Source organism: Oncorhynchus gorbuscha, linkage group LG15 (assembly GCF_021184085.1).
Source record: "Oncorhynchus gorbuscha isolate QuinsamMale2020 ecotype Even-year linkage group LG15, OgorEven_v1.0, whole genome shotgun sequence".
Classification (NCBI taxonomy): domain Eukaryota; kingdom Metazoa; phylum Chordata; class Actinopteri; order Salmoniformes; family Salmonidae; genus Oncorhynchus; species Oncorhynchus gorbuscha.
This window is the reverse complement of record NC_060187.1, coordinates 64,345,576-64,364,506: the sequence shown is the minus strand read 5'-3', so window position 1 is coordinate 64,364,506 and position 18,931 is coordinate 64,345,576. Positions and strand designations below refer to the sequence as shown.

The 18,931-nt window shown below is 41.0% G+C and overlaps 2 protein-coding genes across 2 annotated transcripts; both read right to left on the bottom strand.

The window, feature by feature from the left end:
* Nucleotides 1-61: 61 nt before the first annotated feature.
* Nucleotides 62-9,423, bottom strand: LOC123997753 (cathepsin S-like). Its single transcript, XM_046302278.1, has 8 exons — nt 9,283-9,423; nt 8,388-8,512; nt 7,844-7,966; nt 7,028-7,180; nt 5,371-5,595; nt 5,044-5,209; nt 4,731-4,833; nt 62-544 (listed from the first exon to the last, which is right to left on the bottom strand). Exons 2-8 carry the CDS (start codon nt 8,508-8,510, stop codon nt 445-447), a joined length of 993 nt encoding a protein of 330 aa, XP_046158234.1. The 5' UTR covers nt 8,511-8,512; nt 9,283-9,423; the 3' UTR covers nt 62-444.
* Nucleotides 9,424-10,207: 784 nt separating this feature from the next.
* Nucleotides 10,208-17,329, bottom strand: ctsk (cathepsin K). The gene is made up of 8 exons (XM_046302277.1): nt 17,171-17,329; nt 16,213-16,339; nt 15,291-15,413; nt 14,192-14,344; nt 13,148-13,366; nt 11,270-11,435; nt 11,016-11,124; nt 10,208-10,821 (listed from the first exon to the last, which is right to left on the bottom strand). The coding sequence occupies exons 2-8, from the start codon at nt 16,336-16,338 to the stop codon at nt 10,722-10,724; spliced, it is 996 nt and encodes a 331-aa protein (XP_046158233.1). The 5' UTR covers nt 16,339; nt 17,171-17,329; the 3' UTR covers nt 10,208-10,721.
* Between the last annotated feature and the right edge of the window lie 1,602 nt (nt 17,330-18,931).

Genomic DNA, 18,931 nt, shown 5'->3' with positions numbered 1-18,931 from the left:
CACATTGCAAATTACAGTCACTACAGTTTGGAGGTAGAAATATGTATTCAATTCAAATCAGTTCTTTAAAAGTTATATTTATTCAATGACAAAATATACTTACATTTAAGCAAGTAAGTAGCTTTGCACGAGCCTTGGCATGTGCAAGCTAAAACGGCTCATACGAGCAAGAGCCTAGCTCCTGTTTCTGTAGTGTGAGGCAACTTGATGTACTAGTACACCCCCTGGACAGGACGCTAGATACAGTAATAATGTAGATAATCACATTTGCCTTATACATGACTTCTAAAAACTCTTTTAAAGAAGTACTGTCTATATAGACAGAAAGTGACAGAAAGTGAAATGGTAAAACAAGACTAAAACAATGGAGCTAGTAAAAATGAATTATATTCAATTAATAAAAGGGCTCAGTTTTTCCAGTTAGGCCACGTTGATTACCAGGAGTTACATGACAGGGTAGCAGCCGTACAAGGCGATGCCACACTGGTTGTCCTTGTTGCGTGACATCCGTATATATCCCTGGTCTCCCCACGATAAGCCCCAGCTAGACAGAGGGTGAGAAAGATTGAAACATATTTCCAATGAACATCAATACTCAATAAACCTGAGGTCTTCAAGGTTTTCTTGCCCAGGGACCCCCTGCCAGGCAAACCTGGACCCAGGGACCCCCATCCTACATTAGCAACAAAATAAATCACCTGTCTTGTTTTATCATCAGGTGAATCATAATGGAATAGATTTAATAGATAATTTTTCATTATTCTGACCTCCCCACATTATAATTGTAAGAGGAAATGTAAACTCTAACATAGCCTATTAGCAGGGTTCGAGAGTAACGGATTACATGTAAGGGATTACCAAGAAAACGGTAACTGTAATCCGTTAAATTACCAGCTAAAATATTGTAATCAGATTACAGACACTTTTGAAAAAGTAGATGATTACTTCGAGGATTACTTTTTAAATTCGGAAAGGAGGTTTACGAAAAAAAATCTTTGACACTTCTCTGTTTTCTCAATGACATTCAAATCAGCATTGAAGAAAGGCGCAAATTTTAATTTGTTCCATCTAAGCGAGTCTGACCACAAGTCAGGGACCCCTATGATGACTCACCAAATGGATGGGTTTGATGGATCGCGGGAAAAGAGCAGGAATATTCTCCAAGCTATGTCTTCCAATGGTACGACTGCTGTTGGCATCCAAAGATTATCCAACTTGAATAAACGCTTGGAGGTAAGGATGACAGCAGTGGTGTAGTCTACGGCGATACGGATATCACTTATTATTGTTATCTGCATAGCGCATTGACGTGAACCACACTGCTGCTCTCTCATTTAGCTATTTGCGCCTTGCGGATTGTGGTTGTTGTGGATGGCTGTTCACAAATCTAAATGTGTATTTGAACCCAATAATGGTTGAATTCAAGAAGTTTAAACTGTCTATCAATCATTGTTTTTGAAACCAGTGGACAGCCAGTGAAACATGCGCTCTTGCAACAGCTGCACAGTGCATATCCAAGCCTAAGGAATAAAAGTGGGGCTTGTATTGCTCAATCTAATTCATGCTGATAATACAATTAAATCCATAGGCCTAATTGACACGTTCCAACTCGCACACTTTTGATAGACTTAAAGGGGCAATCTGTAGTTGCTACATCCATTTGTGGATTTATAAATTCTATTCATAAACATATATATACATTTATTATTGAAGAATACAACTTATAAATGCCTCATGAGTATAGTTCAACTGTCACACTCCATGAGAACCCAAAATATAAGCTTGTTTTACTCCAATGTTTGTAAACATTGTAAATGTAAACACACACGGTATAGACTCATAACATGGTTAAAATAATAATTGTGATATCATGGATAGTCAGTCCTTGCATCCGTAGCTCTGTCTATGAATCTGAGAGTGGTTACATTTCTCCAGGCCCATCCCTCAGCTTTTTGCCAAAACAGAGGCGGGGCGGCCGTTTTGTTATTGTTTCATCTGTGGACTTGCCCATTAAACAGCTGCATATTATCAAGATATCAAAGTGTCACCAACAGAAAGGTAGACAATAGGCCTCTAGCAAATACAGCATATGGCATTCATTTTCACATGTAAATATCAGTAGTGCTCAAAGCATGCCATTCCATGAGCGCAGCATTTATTTTTCAACTCAAATCAACGAGCCTAATCAGTCCTCCATGACAACTAAATCATAAACAACAGAGTAAGGCTGGCTAATTAGTCCTTAGTTTTGGGGTTATGCTCGGGTAAAACAATTAGGCTAATCTATACTTACATATTTCCAAGTCCTATTCTTGAAGATCAAGGGGTATAACATTTTTTGTAATGACTGGAATTCTGATAGACTTTGGTTTTTAACGTAAAGATATAATTTAATGGTATTATATGTAGTAGAAAGCGATGGGTTAGAAGAAGCCTACATAACCAACCCATAGAGTAAAATGTAACATCCATATATGGCCAGCTATGTAAACTTTAACATTGATTTATCCTGCAATAGATGTGGTTCAATTGGTAACATACATTTGAGTCTTTTAAGAGGAAAGTAATCGAAAAGTAACTGAATGTAATCAGATTATATTGCTCCGTTTGGGTAATCCAAAAGTTATGCTACTGGTTACTGATTACAATTTTGCACAGGTAACTAATAACTGTTATGGATTACATTTAGAAAGTAACCTACCCAACACTGCCAATTAGCTAGAAAGGTAACTCCAAAGGTTAGCCAGCCATGTATGTCCAAATCAAGAAAGTATCCCAGCAGCTAGCTGACTAAACTCAACTCCATCGTGAAGGAAGTTTATGATAAACTCCAACAACGGAGTTGAGCAGAGACCAGGCTTTGTGAATTCAGCTCCGACTACATTGATTCGCTCAAGGTCAATACTTAAAAATAAGTACATTCTGAAACGCTTACCTTGTACCTATGTTTGTCCTCTGTAGTTGTGTGACTTTCTTTTTCAATTAATGTTAATCAAATACAACCACCGACTGTTTGCTCGTTTCTGTTTCTCGAAGGCGGCAAGTCATGCCAAATGTGCTAATTGAATTTCTGATGATGTAGGCCAAGATTGTGCGATTTGATCGGACATGAGCATTTGGAGACCTAGGCCTACTTCATCTGAGATTCAATTGGCACATGCACAGTCGCACTGAGTTACCATCTTCGAGCAAACAGTCAGTGGTTGTATTTGATAACATTTATTTAAAAAATATGGATTTCATCAAACAAAGAAAGACATGCAACTACAGAGGACAAACATTGGTAGGTACAAGGTAAACGTTTCATAATTTACTTTTACTTTTACATTTTTTTAAAGTATTGACCTTGGGCAAATCAATGTAGTCAGAGCTTAAATTCCACAAAGCCTGGTCTCTGCTCAACTCCGTTGGTGGAGTTTATCAGAAACCTCCTTCACCGTGGAGTTGAGTTTAGTCAGCTAACCAGCAGCCAGTGGCACGTGCTGCACTGGTTTGCCCATTCGCTGACGCTTTTTCAAAGCCTATGTTAGATACTCCAGTGAGTGTAATTGGCTCCAATCAGTGTAATTTGCTCAATATTAGGAGTTAAGAGATCAAAGGTACATTATTATACCGAACAAAAATATAAGACAAACGGTGGTCACACCAGATACTGACTGGTTTTCTGATCCAAGCCCATACCTTTTTTCTGTATTCCCAGTCATGTGACATTCATAGATCAGGGCCTAATGAATTTATTTAAATTGACTGTGTCACGCCTTGGTCATAGTATTTTGTGTTTTCGTTATATATTTGGTCAGGCCAGGGTGTGACATGGGTTTAAAATGTTGTGTTTCGTATTGGGGTTTTGTAGGCATTGGGATTGCGGCTGAGTAGGGGTGTTGTATAGGTTTGGCTGCCTGAGGCGGTTCTCAATCAGAGTCAGGTGATTTTCGTTGTCTCTGATTGGTAACCATATTTAGGTAGCCGGGGTTTCACTGTGTATTTCGTGGGTGATTGTTCCTGTCTCTGTGTTAGTTATTCACCAGACAGGCTGTATAGGTTTTCATGTTCCGTTTGTTGTTTTTGTATATTTATAAGTTATTTCATGTATCGCGATCATTCATTAAAGAACATGAGTAACCACCACGCTGCATTTTGGTCCGACTCTACTTCAACAAACGAACGCCGTTACAGACTGATTTCCTTATATGAATTGTAACGCAGTAAAATCTTAGAAATTTTAGCATGTTGTTTTTATAGATGTTTTTAGTGTAGAAAGAAGATATTCTCCTGTTTTCTACAGTAGGTATGTTGTTTATTCTGTTGTTGCTAGAGATATTCATAAAAACATTGGGGGAAAAAAATAATATTACAAGTATTATTATTTTGGCAGACCCCCTGCAGTAACCCTAAGGGGCCGCAGACCCCTAGCTGAATAACCCCACAATAAACAATAGCATTAAATCCCAAACTACCAAGGTTCATTTGTCTAAAGCTCAATTTGAGTTTCACTTTCTCTTTTGACTTCCATTTTTACCCTTCACCATGGTCCTGTTTGTCAGAGTAAAACAAAGGAGCAGACGGAGTTTTGAAAAGGGTAATCTAGTTGAATTCTAGTCCACTTGGAGGATCTTTTCATCTCAGCTCTGAACAGTAGCCCTGTTTGACTAAATATCTAGATACAGAACAACAGAAGAACAGATGAAGCTTTGAAAATGGAAACTGAGTGAAGTTCTAAATCCCCTTACCTGTTCTTCACCAGCCAGTAATCCTGCCCGCCCAGGGTACCGTATCCCACAGCAAGGACAGCATGGTTCGTCTTGTTTGTGCAAGTTGGATCATTGTAAACTCCTACAATTATACATGGGTTGGACCATGACAAGTCTAACCTCAATATATATGCATTTCTCCACAAGTCAAAGCCGAACAGTTGACCATAAAGTGGACACACAATAAAATCCACATAGTTTCAGATTGAGATATACATGACCAATGTCAAGACCATACTGTCCTTAAAATGTAAAAACATGACCCAAGAAGTTGAAATAAAGTTTTCCGTACCTCTGCGGTAGAAGGCAAAATTAGGTCGGGTGGAATCAACGCCGACAGAGATAGGTCCGATGATGGCCACTGCTTCTTTCAGAACCCCCTCATCCCCCTCAGGCAGAAAGCTGTATCTGGAACAGTTTGCAGCACCCTGAGCAGGGTTGTAGCCACACTGTTGTTGCTAACAGGGGAGACAAGACAACAAAGGGGTCAGATACTACTGCACAAGGCTAATGTGGCGTGGGAAATAAGCTACAACCAGCTAGTTACTGCAGCTACTTACCAAGGGCAGCTGACCCCAGCTACACACTATTAATACTGTTAATACTCGTTTATACTCACCACTCCCTTGTAAGGGTAGGATTGGTCAGAGGCAATGCCCTGGTTGTCGATGACATACTGGAAGGCCTTGGTCATGAAGCCACCGTGGCAGCCCTGATTGCCGTATTTGCTGGAGCAGTCCAACAGGTTCTGGGGGCTGAGATCTATCAGTTCACCTGTGGTCTTCATCAGCTGGCCCTCCAGGGCCCCGACAGAGCTGAATGCCCAGCAGGAGCCACAGGAGCCCTATGGACAAGACAATTGTTAGGGAAGCAATCCACATCTAATACCTGGATAAAGTTGATTTGACAGTCCTATTAGTTGACCTTTTTTTGACTGTACTGTTTCATTACTATTACATCTACAAGAAATAATGTGGTGGCAACGGTTTCTGAAACATTCAATAAAACAAAAAGGGGGAAAAAAGTGCAATATAATTCACAAGTAGGTTTCAAATAGTGCTCAGCGGTATTACTATGTAATACATAAACGTTTTACTGGCACAATAAAGTGTAACGGAAATGTTTGTGTCACATGCAGTGCTTGTCACTCAGTGGTTTTAAACTTGCACACCCTAGCACTTAAGCCGACGACTTCCTCACAAAAAAAATGAAATAATGAAATGACTGAGAACAAGGAAGAGGCCTTACAGTAAACAAACAGAGGAAGGAAGTACGACCTGAAAAGAGACAGCTCTGTGTTTTAACATCCTGATATCAGTTATTCTACTGTAACAACAACTTTAATTCATCCCAAGGATATTTACCAATAGTTAAAAAAGATAATACATATAATGTATGATATACATACAACAGTACAATGTACACAATGTATTTGATTTATTTATTATTTATCCCCATTAGCTGTATGGGTGGTTTTGTGAAATAATAATATAGCAAAACAGAATCATTAAAAGCTTAAAATAAACCTATAATTACACCTATATAGCATGAGAAAAGTCAATATACCAAAGAAATAGACACACATTGTAATCCAGATGTATGCCTGGATAAGAAGGGTCATAATCAATATAATGAATGTACTTACGACTGCAGCTTGGTGGGGGTTGAAATGATTTTTTAACCAAACAGTCACAATTGCACCACCAATATAATCAAGCCCGCCCGCAGGAAGGAATTTAGAGTGGGAAACCGAAGTGGCATGAAGCCAAAATGAGCTGATTATTAACATAAAGGGGAAGAACTATAAGATATATGTAAACTTGAAAATGTATAAAGGAATGTGCTGAGACTGGGGAAGGCAGTTGCTCCATGGACCAGCTCAGCTTGTTACTTTGTAATAATGTCTATTTCAATTCACAAGTTCCGGTATCTGAGAGATATTATTGAAACAATATTTCTACGATAGCCGATGCCATTGGCGACAGCTAGTCTTACTGGGGCCCGACACATAGCGAAAAAGACATTATAGCCAAAGACATTACAATTGACAAACATTAACATGTAGTGTGTGTGTGTGTGTGTGTGTGTGTGTGTGTGTGTGTGTGTGTGTGTGTGTGTGTGTGTGTGTGTGTGTGTGTGTGTGTGTGTGTGTGTGTGTGTGTGTGTGTGTGTGTGTGTGTGTGTGTGTGTGTGTGTGTGTGCATCTATCAGTTACACATACATGTCAGTATATAAAGGAGCAGGCACAAACTGCACTGATAGCTGTTCATCATTACCTGCATTTTGACTCCAGTGACATAGCCCTTCTCTCTCCAGTCAATGCTATCAGGTATGGGGGCACCGGAGAATCCTACAAATGCAGAGGGCTCCCTCTTGAGGTCAGCAGGAACAAGCAATGAGGCAAAAGACTGGACAATCTCCTCCTGGGTCTGAAAATGGTTGGCAAGAGAGGCAACACGTCAACCAGACTGAGCATTTAAAGAGCACTTACTTTAATCAGTATAATAAAGCCATCCCATGAACCCAAGGCTACATCAACTGGGGGAAGATACACGTTGAAACAGGATCACACATACATTTAAAGGCACATACTGTAGTGCAATGGGATGATACTTTTACTTGTGTATTTACAGAAGACCAATCAGATGCGTACTCATGCAAGGGTACATCCACTTGTTATACATACTAGAGGCACAAGGAAGTATATGTGCAGTCATGCTCATTAATCACTAAGATTAGGAAGGAATGCATGCACTGTCTTGTCTTCGGGAAAGCAGTTTAAGCAACATTTCAACAGCTATTAGCCAAGAAAATCAAACACCGGAAAACAGCGACAAAGGAACTCAACAAAATAAATAGTAATGTAGGTCAAAATCTAATTGTTTGACTCTTCCTTCATGTAAACCGGGCTGACTGCATTACCTACTGAAAGTATCAAATATTCTGCATATGTTTTTTTGGAAGCACTATCCATACAAGCACTATCAAAATTGTATGGAATCAGGCCAAGATAGGTGCTAAGTTTACTAACAACTTCAGATATCAGAGTTCCAAATTGTCCCTTGGCATTTTCAGTGATCTGAGGCCCTCACCATGTCCCCCATGTGATTCATGCCCAGGTCATAGGTGTGCAGGTCCATGGATGCCTCAAGGTTGTGGAGGCTGATCAGCTGAAGATTCCTCATCCAGACCTCCCTTCGGCCCAGCTCCTCAACCTACACGGTATCCACACACACACACACACACACACACACACACACACACACACACACACACACACACACACACACACACACACACACACACACACACACACACACACACACACACACACACACACACACACACACACACACACACACACACACACACACACACACACACACACACACACACACACACGGGTAGAAAAATCACAGTCTATGACAGGTAAAACAGTACACTTTCAAGTATGTAAACCACACAGGTTGAATCACAATGCATTCAGTGATAGCTAGTTATATGTAAGAAATGTATGTGGGAAAGGTGGTGGTACTTTCAACCTATAAAGCAACAGAACCTGTCTAAATGCCACTATAGTAGCAGCTTGGCCTTATCCTCGCCAAAACATCTGACAGTGATGCTGGTTCATCTCACCTCAGTCTGGTAGTTCTTGTCATGTGTCTTCTTCCACATCTGCCAGTGCTGTTCCAGCATCGGGTCAAACAGGGCAACTGCTGTGCCACATAGCACAGCGAGCAGCAGGCTCCACAACATCATGCCTGCACAGAAGATAGACAAGTGTTATACAACCAGGAGGCAATTATATTGTAGTATTTCATTGTGTATCCAAATAAGGAATTAATAGTGTATGTGCGGCTCAATTACGTCAACTACTGTAGCCTATACACAAAGACTGATGTCACAAGACCAACCATCAATGGTTATTGAAACCGTTCCGCTAGCAAACTGTTGATCAAGAGTCTTTAAACGCTGATCAAATAAATAACTCCATCACTCAGATTCTACAAAAACGTTGCATATAGAAAGATGTTTATGGGCTATTCAATAGGAAGCTTCAGTGCTCAAGATTAGGCTATCTGTTAACCCATCTCTACTGCGTAAAAGAAAGCCCCAAAACGGGTCAAATGATCTAATTTCATAAAAAATAAGAATATTGTGTCGTTGGGTAGGCTTATTATTTAGTTAAATAAGTATCTCAGTAGGTTTGCCACTAGGCTATCAGTAGAAATCATCTAGTTTATGAAACAACTAATTAATGTTGATGTCGTCCAAGTTACAAAAGAGGTTGTAATGAAAAGCGGAATTTGACAATTCCACGAAAGGAAGATAACACAAATGCTGGAATGGTTATAAGCAAATAATGTTACACTGACAAATTAAATACGAAAGTAAAGCGAATGCTTTATGAAAATGTTTTTAAATAAGGGCAAGTTAAAACCAAATTCCTAATTAAAACGAGTCGAGCTAACTACATTATGAACTGGAAATAGTCTTATCTGCCTCGACTGAAAACGGAGAAACGTTTTACCTTGTAAAACTCGGTTGCACCTGATGATGACTTCAGAGGAGAGCAAGGCGAGTCAATTGATTTCAGTGGGATCTGTTTTCCTGCTTGATATTTATTTGTGCAAGTCATGTGGTAGAACTTCCTCACTGACCATTTCTAATGTGTCATCAATAAATGTCTATGTTGACCATGCTAAAATACTATTTCTCATTGCATTAAAAAAAACAATATTATAGACCCCTTAATTATAATGTGTATGACTTCTTGGGGGAAAATATAAAAATATATAGCCAGATATCATACTATTAGCTAGCCCACTATTCTTAAATATCTGTTCAAATATATAAACAACTAGGGTTAAGTGACTTGCTTGGGGGCACATCTACAAATGTTTCACCTAGTTGGCATAGGGATTCAAACCAGCAACCTTTTGGTTACCGGACCATTGCTCTTAACAGTAGGCTACCTGCCAAATTCTGTTTTAAACATTGCCATCAGTATATGTATAAACATTACATTCAATCAACACTTCATTAACTATACAAGAGCTTTCATTTGATTTTGAAGACTAGATCACAGGAAGTCTGTTGTTTGAGGGGGTGAGTCTGAGGCAGGAAAAGGCGTTACTGGTATGAAACTGTTATGTGACATTTTCACCTGTTTATTCTCTCATTGTCCCTCTATCTCATGACCTCAAGAAGGCTTCTTATCAGTACTACATTCATCATCATCAGATTGAACAGTCAACACATGTACATGTATACTTCCTTCATATGGTTGTGTATGTATACATACAGCACTGCAATAAGGTACACTGAATGATTGTTGATTTGAGATACTTAACATCGCTGAAAAACCTCAGGAACCTTAATCTTCCCTTTTCTGTTGGTCTTTCTTTCACATCTCTTCCCTTCAATGGGGAAATGTACAGGCACATACACTCACATTTCAAATGAATCAACTTTTATTCCATTTCATAGCAAGCAATGTTACAATTCAATCATCAGATTTTGGTGTAAAAGTGCTGAACAATAAAATAAAAGTCAACATCATTCAAAGAAAAACCCACCGGGAGCAATCTTGATCGACACACACTTACATTTACTAAGTTTAATACTTTTTTGCATTGACAGGAAAGTGAGACAAAACTCCCATTGCACAGCAATGTTACCCGACCTGACACACTGAATACAACCTATGCAAAGTGCTGTGCACTACACAGATTCCTCATCACAATCATAGTTGTTCCACTGTAGATCAGACTACAATTGAAGTCTGGCAGTTTGAAGATATAACAGTAAGACTTGAGTAGGTTGCAAAAAAAAACTCTGGGATACTCAAACTTCCAGACTATATGAATGTGCTATTCCAGAAACATAGTGTTATTTTTTGTATCGTGTGTAGTCATTGATATGTGGTTTGGCTTCCCTGCCTCCATGGTGCCCTCCGCCACTTGGTGTTCACATGATGGGGTAACTGGCCAGGTTGGCAATGCCACACGCATTCCCGCGGTTACGTGCCATCATGATGTAGCCCTGTTTGCCCCAGCTCTCGCTCCAGCTGTTAGAGAGGGGGAGAGAGAGAGAGAGAGAGAGAGAGAGAGAGAGAGAGAGAGAGAGAGAGAGAGAGAGAGAGAGAGAGAGAGAGAGAGAATATAGAGGATGAATCGTGGTTTTGAAAAAATACATTTCAAGTCAACCGTGTGTAACGTGTTACCTGATGCCATTGAATAAGCCCAGTGCATTGTGACCCACCTGTTCTTGACGATCCAGAATTTCACGCCCTTGGCAGTTTGTCCATAGCCCACTGCAAGCACGGCGTGGTTGATGTCATCCTTGTTGCAGTTGGGGTCGTAGTACACGCCTGAGTAAATGACAGTGTAAAGGAATGAGCTTCAATAAGCTTTAAGAGAAGTGCTTTAGGAGTCTACTGGCATGTGTCGTGTGTTAGACCACTACACGTGGTTGATTCTTCTGTCCATGGTACTTGGAGGCAGAATGTCACTCACCTCTCTGGTAGAATTGGAAGGTGGAGAGGGTGGCATCAATGCCCACAGCCACAGGCCCCACTTTGACTACAGCCTTGGTCAGTGCCCACTCGTCTCCCTCAGGGATCTCCTTGAACCCGCGACACTGAGCACCCATGCCAGACGCGTTGTAGGCACACTGCTCATCCTGTAGACAGAGTGGTAGACATGGATTGGTTTATTTATGATTTAGATTCCGATCGCTTAATGGGCACATGTACAGGATTGCAGGGGTGATTGCAGGGTAGAGTGAACATCTTAGGCTTCGAGCTCCAACATGCAGGACTAAGTGAAATAAAATGATGAAAATGGTAATAAAAACAATAGAAATAGAAATAGCACTATATACATAATAACAACTGTGGCAGTGGTGAATAAATACATGGTCATTGGGGTGGAGGCAGAGTAAAGACTGTTGGGGGGGGGGGGGGGTAGAATGACCACAGGGGGAGCAGCAGCATGATCATTGAGTGGAATCAAAACCAAAAAGTAATAATAAACATATTAACAACTGCAACAGTGATGAATGTTGGGGTGGGGGCAGAGTAAAATCCATTGGGGGTGGGGGAACAGCAGGAGAAAGAATGTCCATAGGGAGAGTAGCAGGTAAGATAAGTGACAGTTGAAGATGTGGGGGATGTCCATTTGCGGGGAGTAGCGGGGGATGTCCATAGGGGGAGTAGCATGGCGGGGGGGGAGCAGATAGCTGACTATTGGTGGCTGTTCAGCAGCCTGATGTACTGAGGGTAGAAACTATAGGCTAGGCTTTCAGTTTTTGCCATGATGCTCCTGTATTGCTCGCGTCTGAGTGATTGAAGTGTGGAGAACAGGGCATGGTTTGGATGGCTGGGATCCCCAATGATCTTCTTGGCTTTCCTGTGACACCTGGTGTTCTAGATGTCCTGTAGGGCAGGCAGTGTGCACCCAATGGTGCGTTCGGCTGCACGTAGTTGCCGTACCAGGCTTTGATGCAACCCTGTGAGGGCCCTCGGGGACATGTCAAATTTCTTCAGCATCCTGAGGTTGAAGAGTCGCTGCCTTCTTCACTACGGTGTCCGTGTGGTTAGACCATTTCAGCTTCTCTGAGATGGCCGTCTCCACAGCAGACCGTCTCCACGGCGGCCCCATTGATGGGGATGGGGCGTGTCCAGCCTGGTTCCTCCTGAAGTCCACAATAAGCTCCTTTGTTTTGCTAACATTGAGGAAGAGGTTGTTTACCTGGCACCACGCCGCCAGAGTGCCTACATCCTCCCTGTAGGCTGTCTCATTGTTGTTGGTGATCAGGCCTGCTGACTTTACACTATAGCTGGTCTTGGTACTATGTTGCTACTGTACATTTCTAGCAAATTACTAATAACTTTCATAGCACCTTGGTAGTGGTGTGTTCTGTATATCCTAGGAAAATGTGGACAACTCTACAGAAGTGGTAAAGAAAGAGTTGCCAGTGTGGTATGTTTTTTACATACAAGCAAAGTACTAAACAATATGGAAGTGAGCAAAGTGCGTGTGTTGTTTGTAGTTAGGCCATTGGAGAATACATAAGACCATGGATGTCACCACTTCCCGGAATTGGCCTCAGAGACACATTTTATGACTTTTTGGTGAACAGCATGTGATTATTAGCTTGTTTTGGTGAACAGCATGTGATTATTAGCTTGTTTTGGTTGAAGAGCATGTGATGTGATAGCTCAATCAGAAACTGCAACTGTCATCCAGCACATTCCAACTTACCTGGCATGTTGTAAGAAAACACTGACTGAAAATGTAATTTCAACAAACTAAAACAGCTGTTTTAGTTTGGCGAACAAACTAAAACGACAGTCACATTCTGTTTCAATGTCAGCCAAACCATGCCCCTACCTGGCCAAGGTAAGGGTATGTCTCCTCTGTGTCGATGCCTCCGTTTTCCTCAACATATTCGAAGGCGTTGGTCATGTAGCCTCCACCACAGCCATTGTTCTCAGTGACACAGTCCACCAGGTTCTGGGGGCTGAGGTCTATCAGTTTGCCTGTGGTCTTTGCCAGCTGGCCCTCCAGGGCCCCAGCAGAGCTGAAGGCCCAGCAGGAGCCACAGGAGAGCTGAGAAAGAGAGGACATAAACATTTACATTAGGGTCAGAGCTGCCTTCTCCAATTTGTCCATCAGGTGGTGCACTTTGACAGAGAGTCAAAGGCCCTGATTGAAAAAAAGCTTTCAGAGCGTTTCAGCAAATAATGTTTTTTCGTCTGCCCTCAGAACGTCTGTAGTTATCATATTCACCACTAGAGGGTAGACATACTGCACTCACACCTCACTATCACATCCCTCCTGAACCTGACAGCTCTTTGTTGATACCACAGATTATTAGTGCTCATGTAAAGTGACCTAATGTTCATTAATGGTATAAATCTAGGGCTAATCTCCTAGTGTTCCCTGGTAGCAAAGATGTACTCCATATTTCAGCCTGGGTACTTAATGTACCACTTAACTAAATACCATGTTGACATGAATAATAAATAATGCCTTAGTGTCCAATTAGATCATAATGAGTAATTACCTTTCATAATCAAACATTCTTTACTTGTCTAAGTCAATTAGACAAACCATGGGTTTTTATTGTCCTAGACAGGTTACGTGACTGTACTGTAACTGTGATCATTTGCTACCTCAAGAAAACAAAGAGGCCTGACTAAACTGACTGAAAGCAAGGAGGAATATGAAATCAGTTCATTATAACCCAGTGTTTCCCCTAGACATTTTCAGATGGCACCCCGCCTAGACTGTTGCTCTCTACCTAAAACCATTATTTTGGCCTCAATTAAGCTTGTTTGAACATTTTGGTGCAATAAATCTAGGAAATAAGAAATACATCTAGAGAAAACAGTGGATTTGAGTGACAGCTCGTTGTTGTTCGCATCCTCTAACCTGGTTCTTGACTGGGGTCACCATGCCCTTCTTGCGGTAGTCGATGGACCTGGGGAGCTTCACCACATTGTTGTCAGGGATCCAGGTGTTGCTACGGTCCCTGTTCATGGGCACCTGGAGGCCAGTCAGCTTCTCAACTATCTCCTCTGACGTCTGGGGAGAGGAGAGGGATGAGGATGAGGATGCATGCACAGCAATAGACTACGAACCATTTACCCACTATGAGTAGGGACAAGTGGTTCCATGTTTATAGTCCAGCAGTTATCATATTAAAAAAGCAATGGTTTATTAATCCCATTGGAGATCATGAAATAAAAAATAAAATAAAAACTGACACAATTTACATAATTTTAAACCCATCATGCCCTGATACCCGTACAAGTGCTAAAACATGTTAGGTTACTGCTAGTCTCTGTGAAACTTTAAGTACTATACATCCTTGTTTTATTTACAGAACATCTCTAAATAGAAGTGAAACTGACATTCAGATGAACTGATCTCTGTGTACTCCGATGGATAAGAAATGGACAAAGCATTAATAAGTGGCATAGAAGCCACTCAGTAAAAGTCAAGCTGCTATATATCAGGTTGTTTTTCCCTACCATTTTGATCTACAGCCCGTTCAGGGATTTCAAGTCTCACACTAACACAGTCATCACTCATGACCCAACCTGACATGCAAGTCACGGCTAGGGTATATTTAATGTTCACTAACCTAACAACCTCCATTTGAATCAGTAAGCCATTGAGTGAGTAAAAACACAGATGGCTGTGCTCTGCATCAGCTAAAAGCCACTACTCTGTTCTGTGCTTGATCTTGTTTGTGAAATAAAACCATAACTACAACTTGAGGGATATTCCCCTATTTGAAACACATACCCAAAATGATAAGCCTTGGACAGTAGGGAGACAATGGTTAGAAAGGATAACTGAGGACAGCAAACACAAAATAGTTTCCCTCGGACATATCATTCCAGACGTATGCTTTCACACGGAGTTCCATAGATCCTTTTTAGACCCTCCCATTTTTTGGTACTTTTTCTCCATGTACGCAACAACAACAAAAAACACCCATAGAGGATGTGGCTCACTAACTCACCATGTCTCCCAGGTGGTTCATGCCCAGCTCGTACGAGTGAATGCCCAGAGCGGCCTCCTCATTGTGGGCTTCGATCAGACGCATGTTCTTCTCCCAGATGGTTCTACGGATCGCTTCCTCCCCCTACCATGAAAACATCCACAAAACACGAGTATCAATCATACAGCTGGCCATTCGTGTGTTCTTTGGTCCCTGTGCTCACAGTCTCTACAGTGCAACTGAACTGATTCATAGAGACACAAAATGGTGGAGGTGAAAGGTAGTTAGGAAAATATTTATTGTCAACTCTTTACAGTGCCGTCGATCACTCATTACAGTGTGTGAGGAATGATGCTTCAAAGCTGGATGTAGTAGGGGAAAAAGTGCTGTCTTGTGTTTTCTGCTGAGGAATGTGCTGACCGTAAATCGTGGGGGACACGCATCCTGAAGCAGTGAGGCCCAAACATTGTCTTGTAAGGTCAAGTTAGCTTATAGCACTGAAATACTTGTGTTCCTAACAGCTTGGCTGATAACTCTTTACTGTAAAAACAAGGAAGTTGAAATTCTGAACGGAGGATTTAGTTCTCATGTTTCCTGCTTTTCTTGCTTGCAAGGTATAATAACAAAACATTTCAAGGGACAACAACACATACAGAAGCGTTCCACAATAGTTTGTAAACTATTGACTTAAAGACAACAGTGTTCTCATACGTATAAGTGACACACTATATTATAACTCATTTCATGAAGATGAATGGCTTTGATATTGAAAAGCATTTTCACCGTCAAAGCAAATAAGAAACATCATGAGTATTTGTTATCCAAGGCTGAGGTAATCGTTCTGTAATTACCAACCTTTAGAGGAACGGGCAGAATTGAAACAAAAACCACTGCAGAAATGTGAGGAGTAGGTAGCCAGGCAGCCAGAAAGACGGACACTCACCAGGCCGTTGTACTCTCTCAGGTGGGTGGTCTTCCAGGAGTCCCATTGTGTGTCCAGTGACATCTCGTTCAGGGGATGGGCTAGGACTGAGCCCAAGAACAGCAGCACACAACCACACAGCAGCATTCTGAGAAAAGACAAAAGGGCTGCTTTAGTCATTGGTGTATACATATTGCATTGATAAATACAATTAGATAATTGCATTATGCATTATATTTCTACATTTCAATATTGTGGCAGCACCTAAGAGTCTAGACAAACCCAAGGAAGGGCACTAATTACAGTACAAATACAGAAATGGTTGTTGACTTTCATACTGACAACGTAACATCCATAAGAGAGGTGAAGTACATTGGGCTTCAGTTCATATTTTTCTAGCTCTGCCTTATTTATTAAGAGGTGTCATAACAAAAGACAGTATCTCTTTGTTCTATGGGAAATTCCTCAGATGATTCATAGGGAACTTCATGCTACTGTATAGGCCTTTGTTGCACAGTAATAATGCTAGCAACTTATGGTTTACTCAATGTCTAATATTCCCATTGTTTCATGGTGCTATAAATTAATGTAGGCTATACAGGCTATAAAGGTCTCATAGTTAACTTTAGAACTGTTTCATTTCTATGATAAATGTTTGGCTACACCATGACCAACGTGCATTCTGTGTTGCAAACAGAATATAGTACACTTATAATCACATCACTGCTCTGCAATGTTTTAACTATAAAACAAACAAAGTCTACTATTTGTCGAAATGCAGTGATTACCAATGTTATTTTTAACAACTAATTCGATGTGGTAATTGTTTTATGGGAACAAAATCCCAAGTGAAACTGAAAGTTCTAAGGAACATAATTCTACAAAAATGCCTGCTTGAAAAAATAATGTAGACATAAAGGCAACATCAAAAGTTTGCGGGTTTAAGAAATTGAAAAAACGTGGAGTTGACAAATTCTACCTTGGTCGTAGACTTGAAGAGAAGATGTCGGATGAATTCCTTTGACCAGTTGTTTCCCTACGATGAAGTAGGTCACTGTGTGAGCAGTTATATAGTCTGCAGTTTGAGGAAGTGCAAAGGGAGCTCTAAATTTAGGAGGGGAAAAAGTTTCCGCAAAGGGGAATTACATCTGGATTCGCTCACCTAAAGGAGCCAACCAGATGATGTCAGGTGTCAAATTGCAGGGGCGTCTCTAACTTTTAAATCAATATTTAACATTCTAATAGGCCTTTATTCGCTGTGCACATTTATCTCAGTCGCTTAGGTGTATAACAAGTGTATAACGATTATTTGAATTAAAATATGTATGCAAGCAGTAGCCTCTAACTGTTTATTTAGAAGATTCAGAAAATAAAGAAAGTGAACGATTGTGAATATATATCAAACAACAAAATATTTGTATAGTATTTATTATTTCAGAATGAGTCTACGTTGTAAATAGGCATGCTGGTAAAATTGAGGGTATGAGCTGTGAGTGGGGTGTTGTTGTCTGGTGGTGGGGGGATAGGCCATTTGGATAACTTTGGACCTTCACTTTGGATAGCTGATGTAACAGTATAACTTTAGACCATCCCCTCGAACATACCCGGGCGCGAACCAGGGACCCTCTGCACACATTAACAACTGACACCCACGAAGCATCGTTACCCATCGCTCCACAAAAGCTGCGGCCCTTGCAGAGCAAGGGGAACCACTACTTCAAGGTCTCAGAGCAAGTGACGTCACCGATTGAACCGCTATTTAGCGCGCACCACCGCTGACTAGCTAGCCATTTCACATCCGTTACACGATGCAAAGTTGAATTTTTCCATGTGACTCAAATCAGGGTTAAGTATAATATATACTGTATACAAGTTTCAAGGTGGCCTCTCTATATAGAATGTGACATACTGTCTGTAGCAAATCCCAACAATTATATGCTATGGTCTCCCCTTCTGCATATGATCACCATTGCTCTGAAGTTTGAACGGGTACTTCCGTGTGTTAGTCAACCCCCTGTGGTCCTGAGCCAATGTGTCAGGGCTGTATGTATATGTAGACTGTCTCGTGATGTTAGGTACATGCAGTCAGACATGACTCTACATGCTTAAATCACTCCTTAAAAAAGAATGCATCTCGTGACATACACTCAACAATGAGAACAACACACTAAACTGCATGTTGATTACTCACACTTGTTCATGTAAAATGGGGCCCTATTCAACCCAAACTGTTCTCCTGTGCTGAATGAATGCATGTTTAAGTGGATTTCCTCAAATTTTTGCATCGTAAGAACATGTTTCTTAGTCAAATCCATTTTTTTATAAGACATTATCATTATTTCAACATAAAACACTAGCTCTCTCTGTTTCAAAAGTAGAAGGTTGATGTTTAAGGTCAGGCCATGTGGAGTCTCGAGTATGAGAGTCATTCATGTGCAAGGGAGCTAGCCAGGCATTCGTCAATGACCATTTGTAATCTGTCTGATCTCTGGTATAGACTTGGGCACCTGGATCATATGCCCTTGGCCCTCCGGAGCTCACTGGGCAGCAGAATGAGACTTAAGCTCCTTTAAGACTCTTTCAGGCACTGTTTGATTGGGCCAGCCACTCTAGATAATGAGACCAGGACTGTCTGCATCGTTCAACCAGCAGTCTCCCTCTCAGGTCGAGAACATGTCATAGTGACGTGGTGATGTGTGTGTGTGTGTGTGTGTGTGTGTGTGTGTGTGTGTGTGTGTGT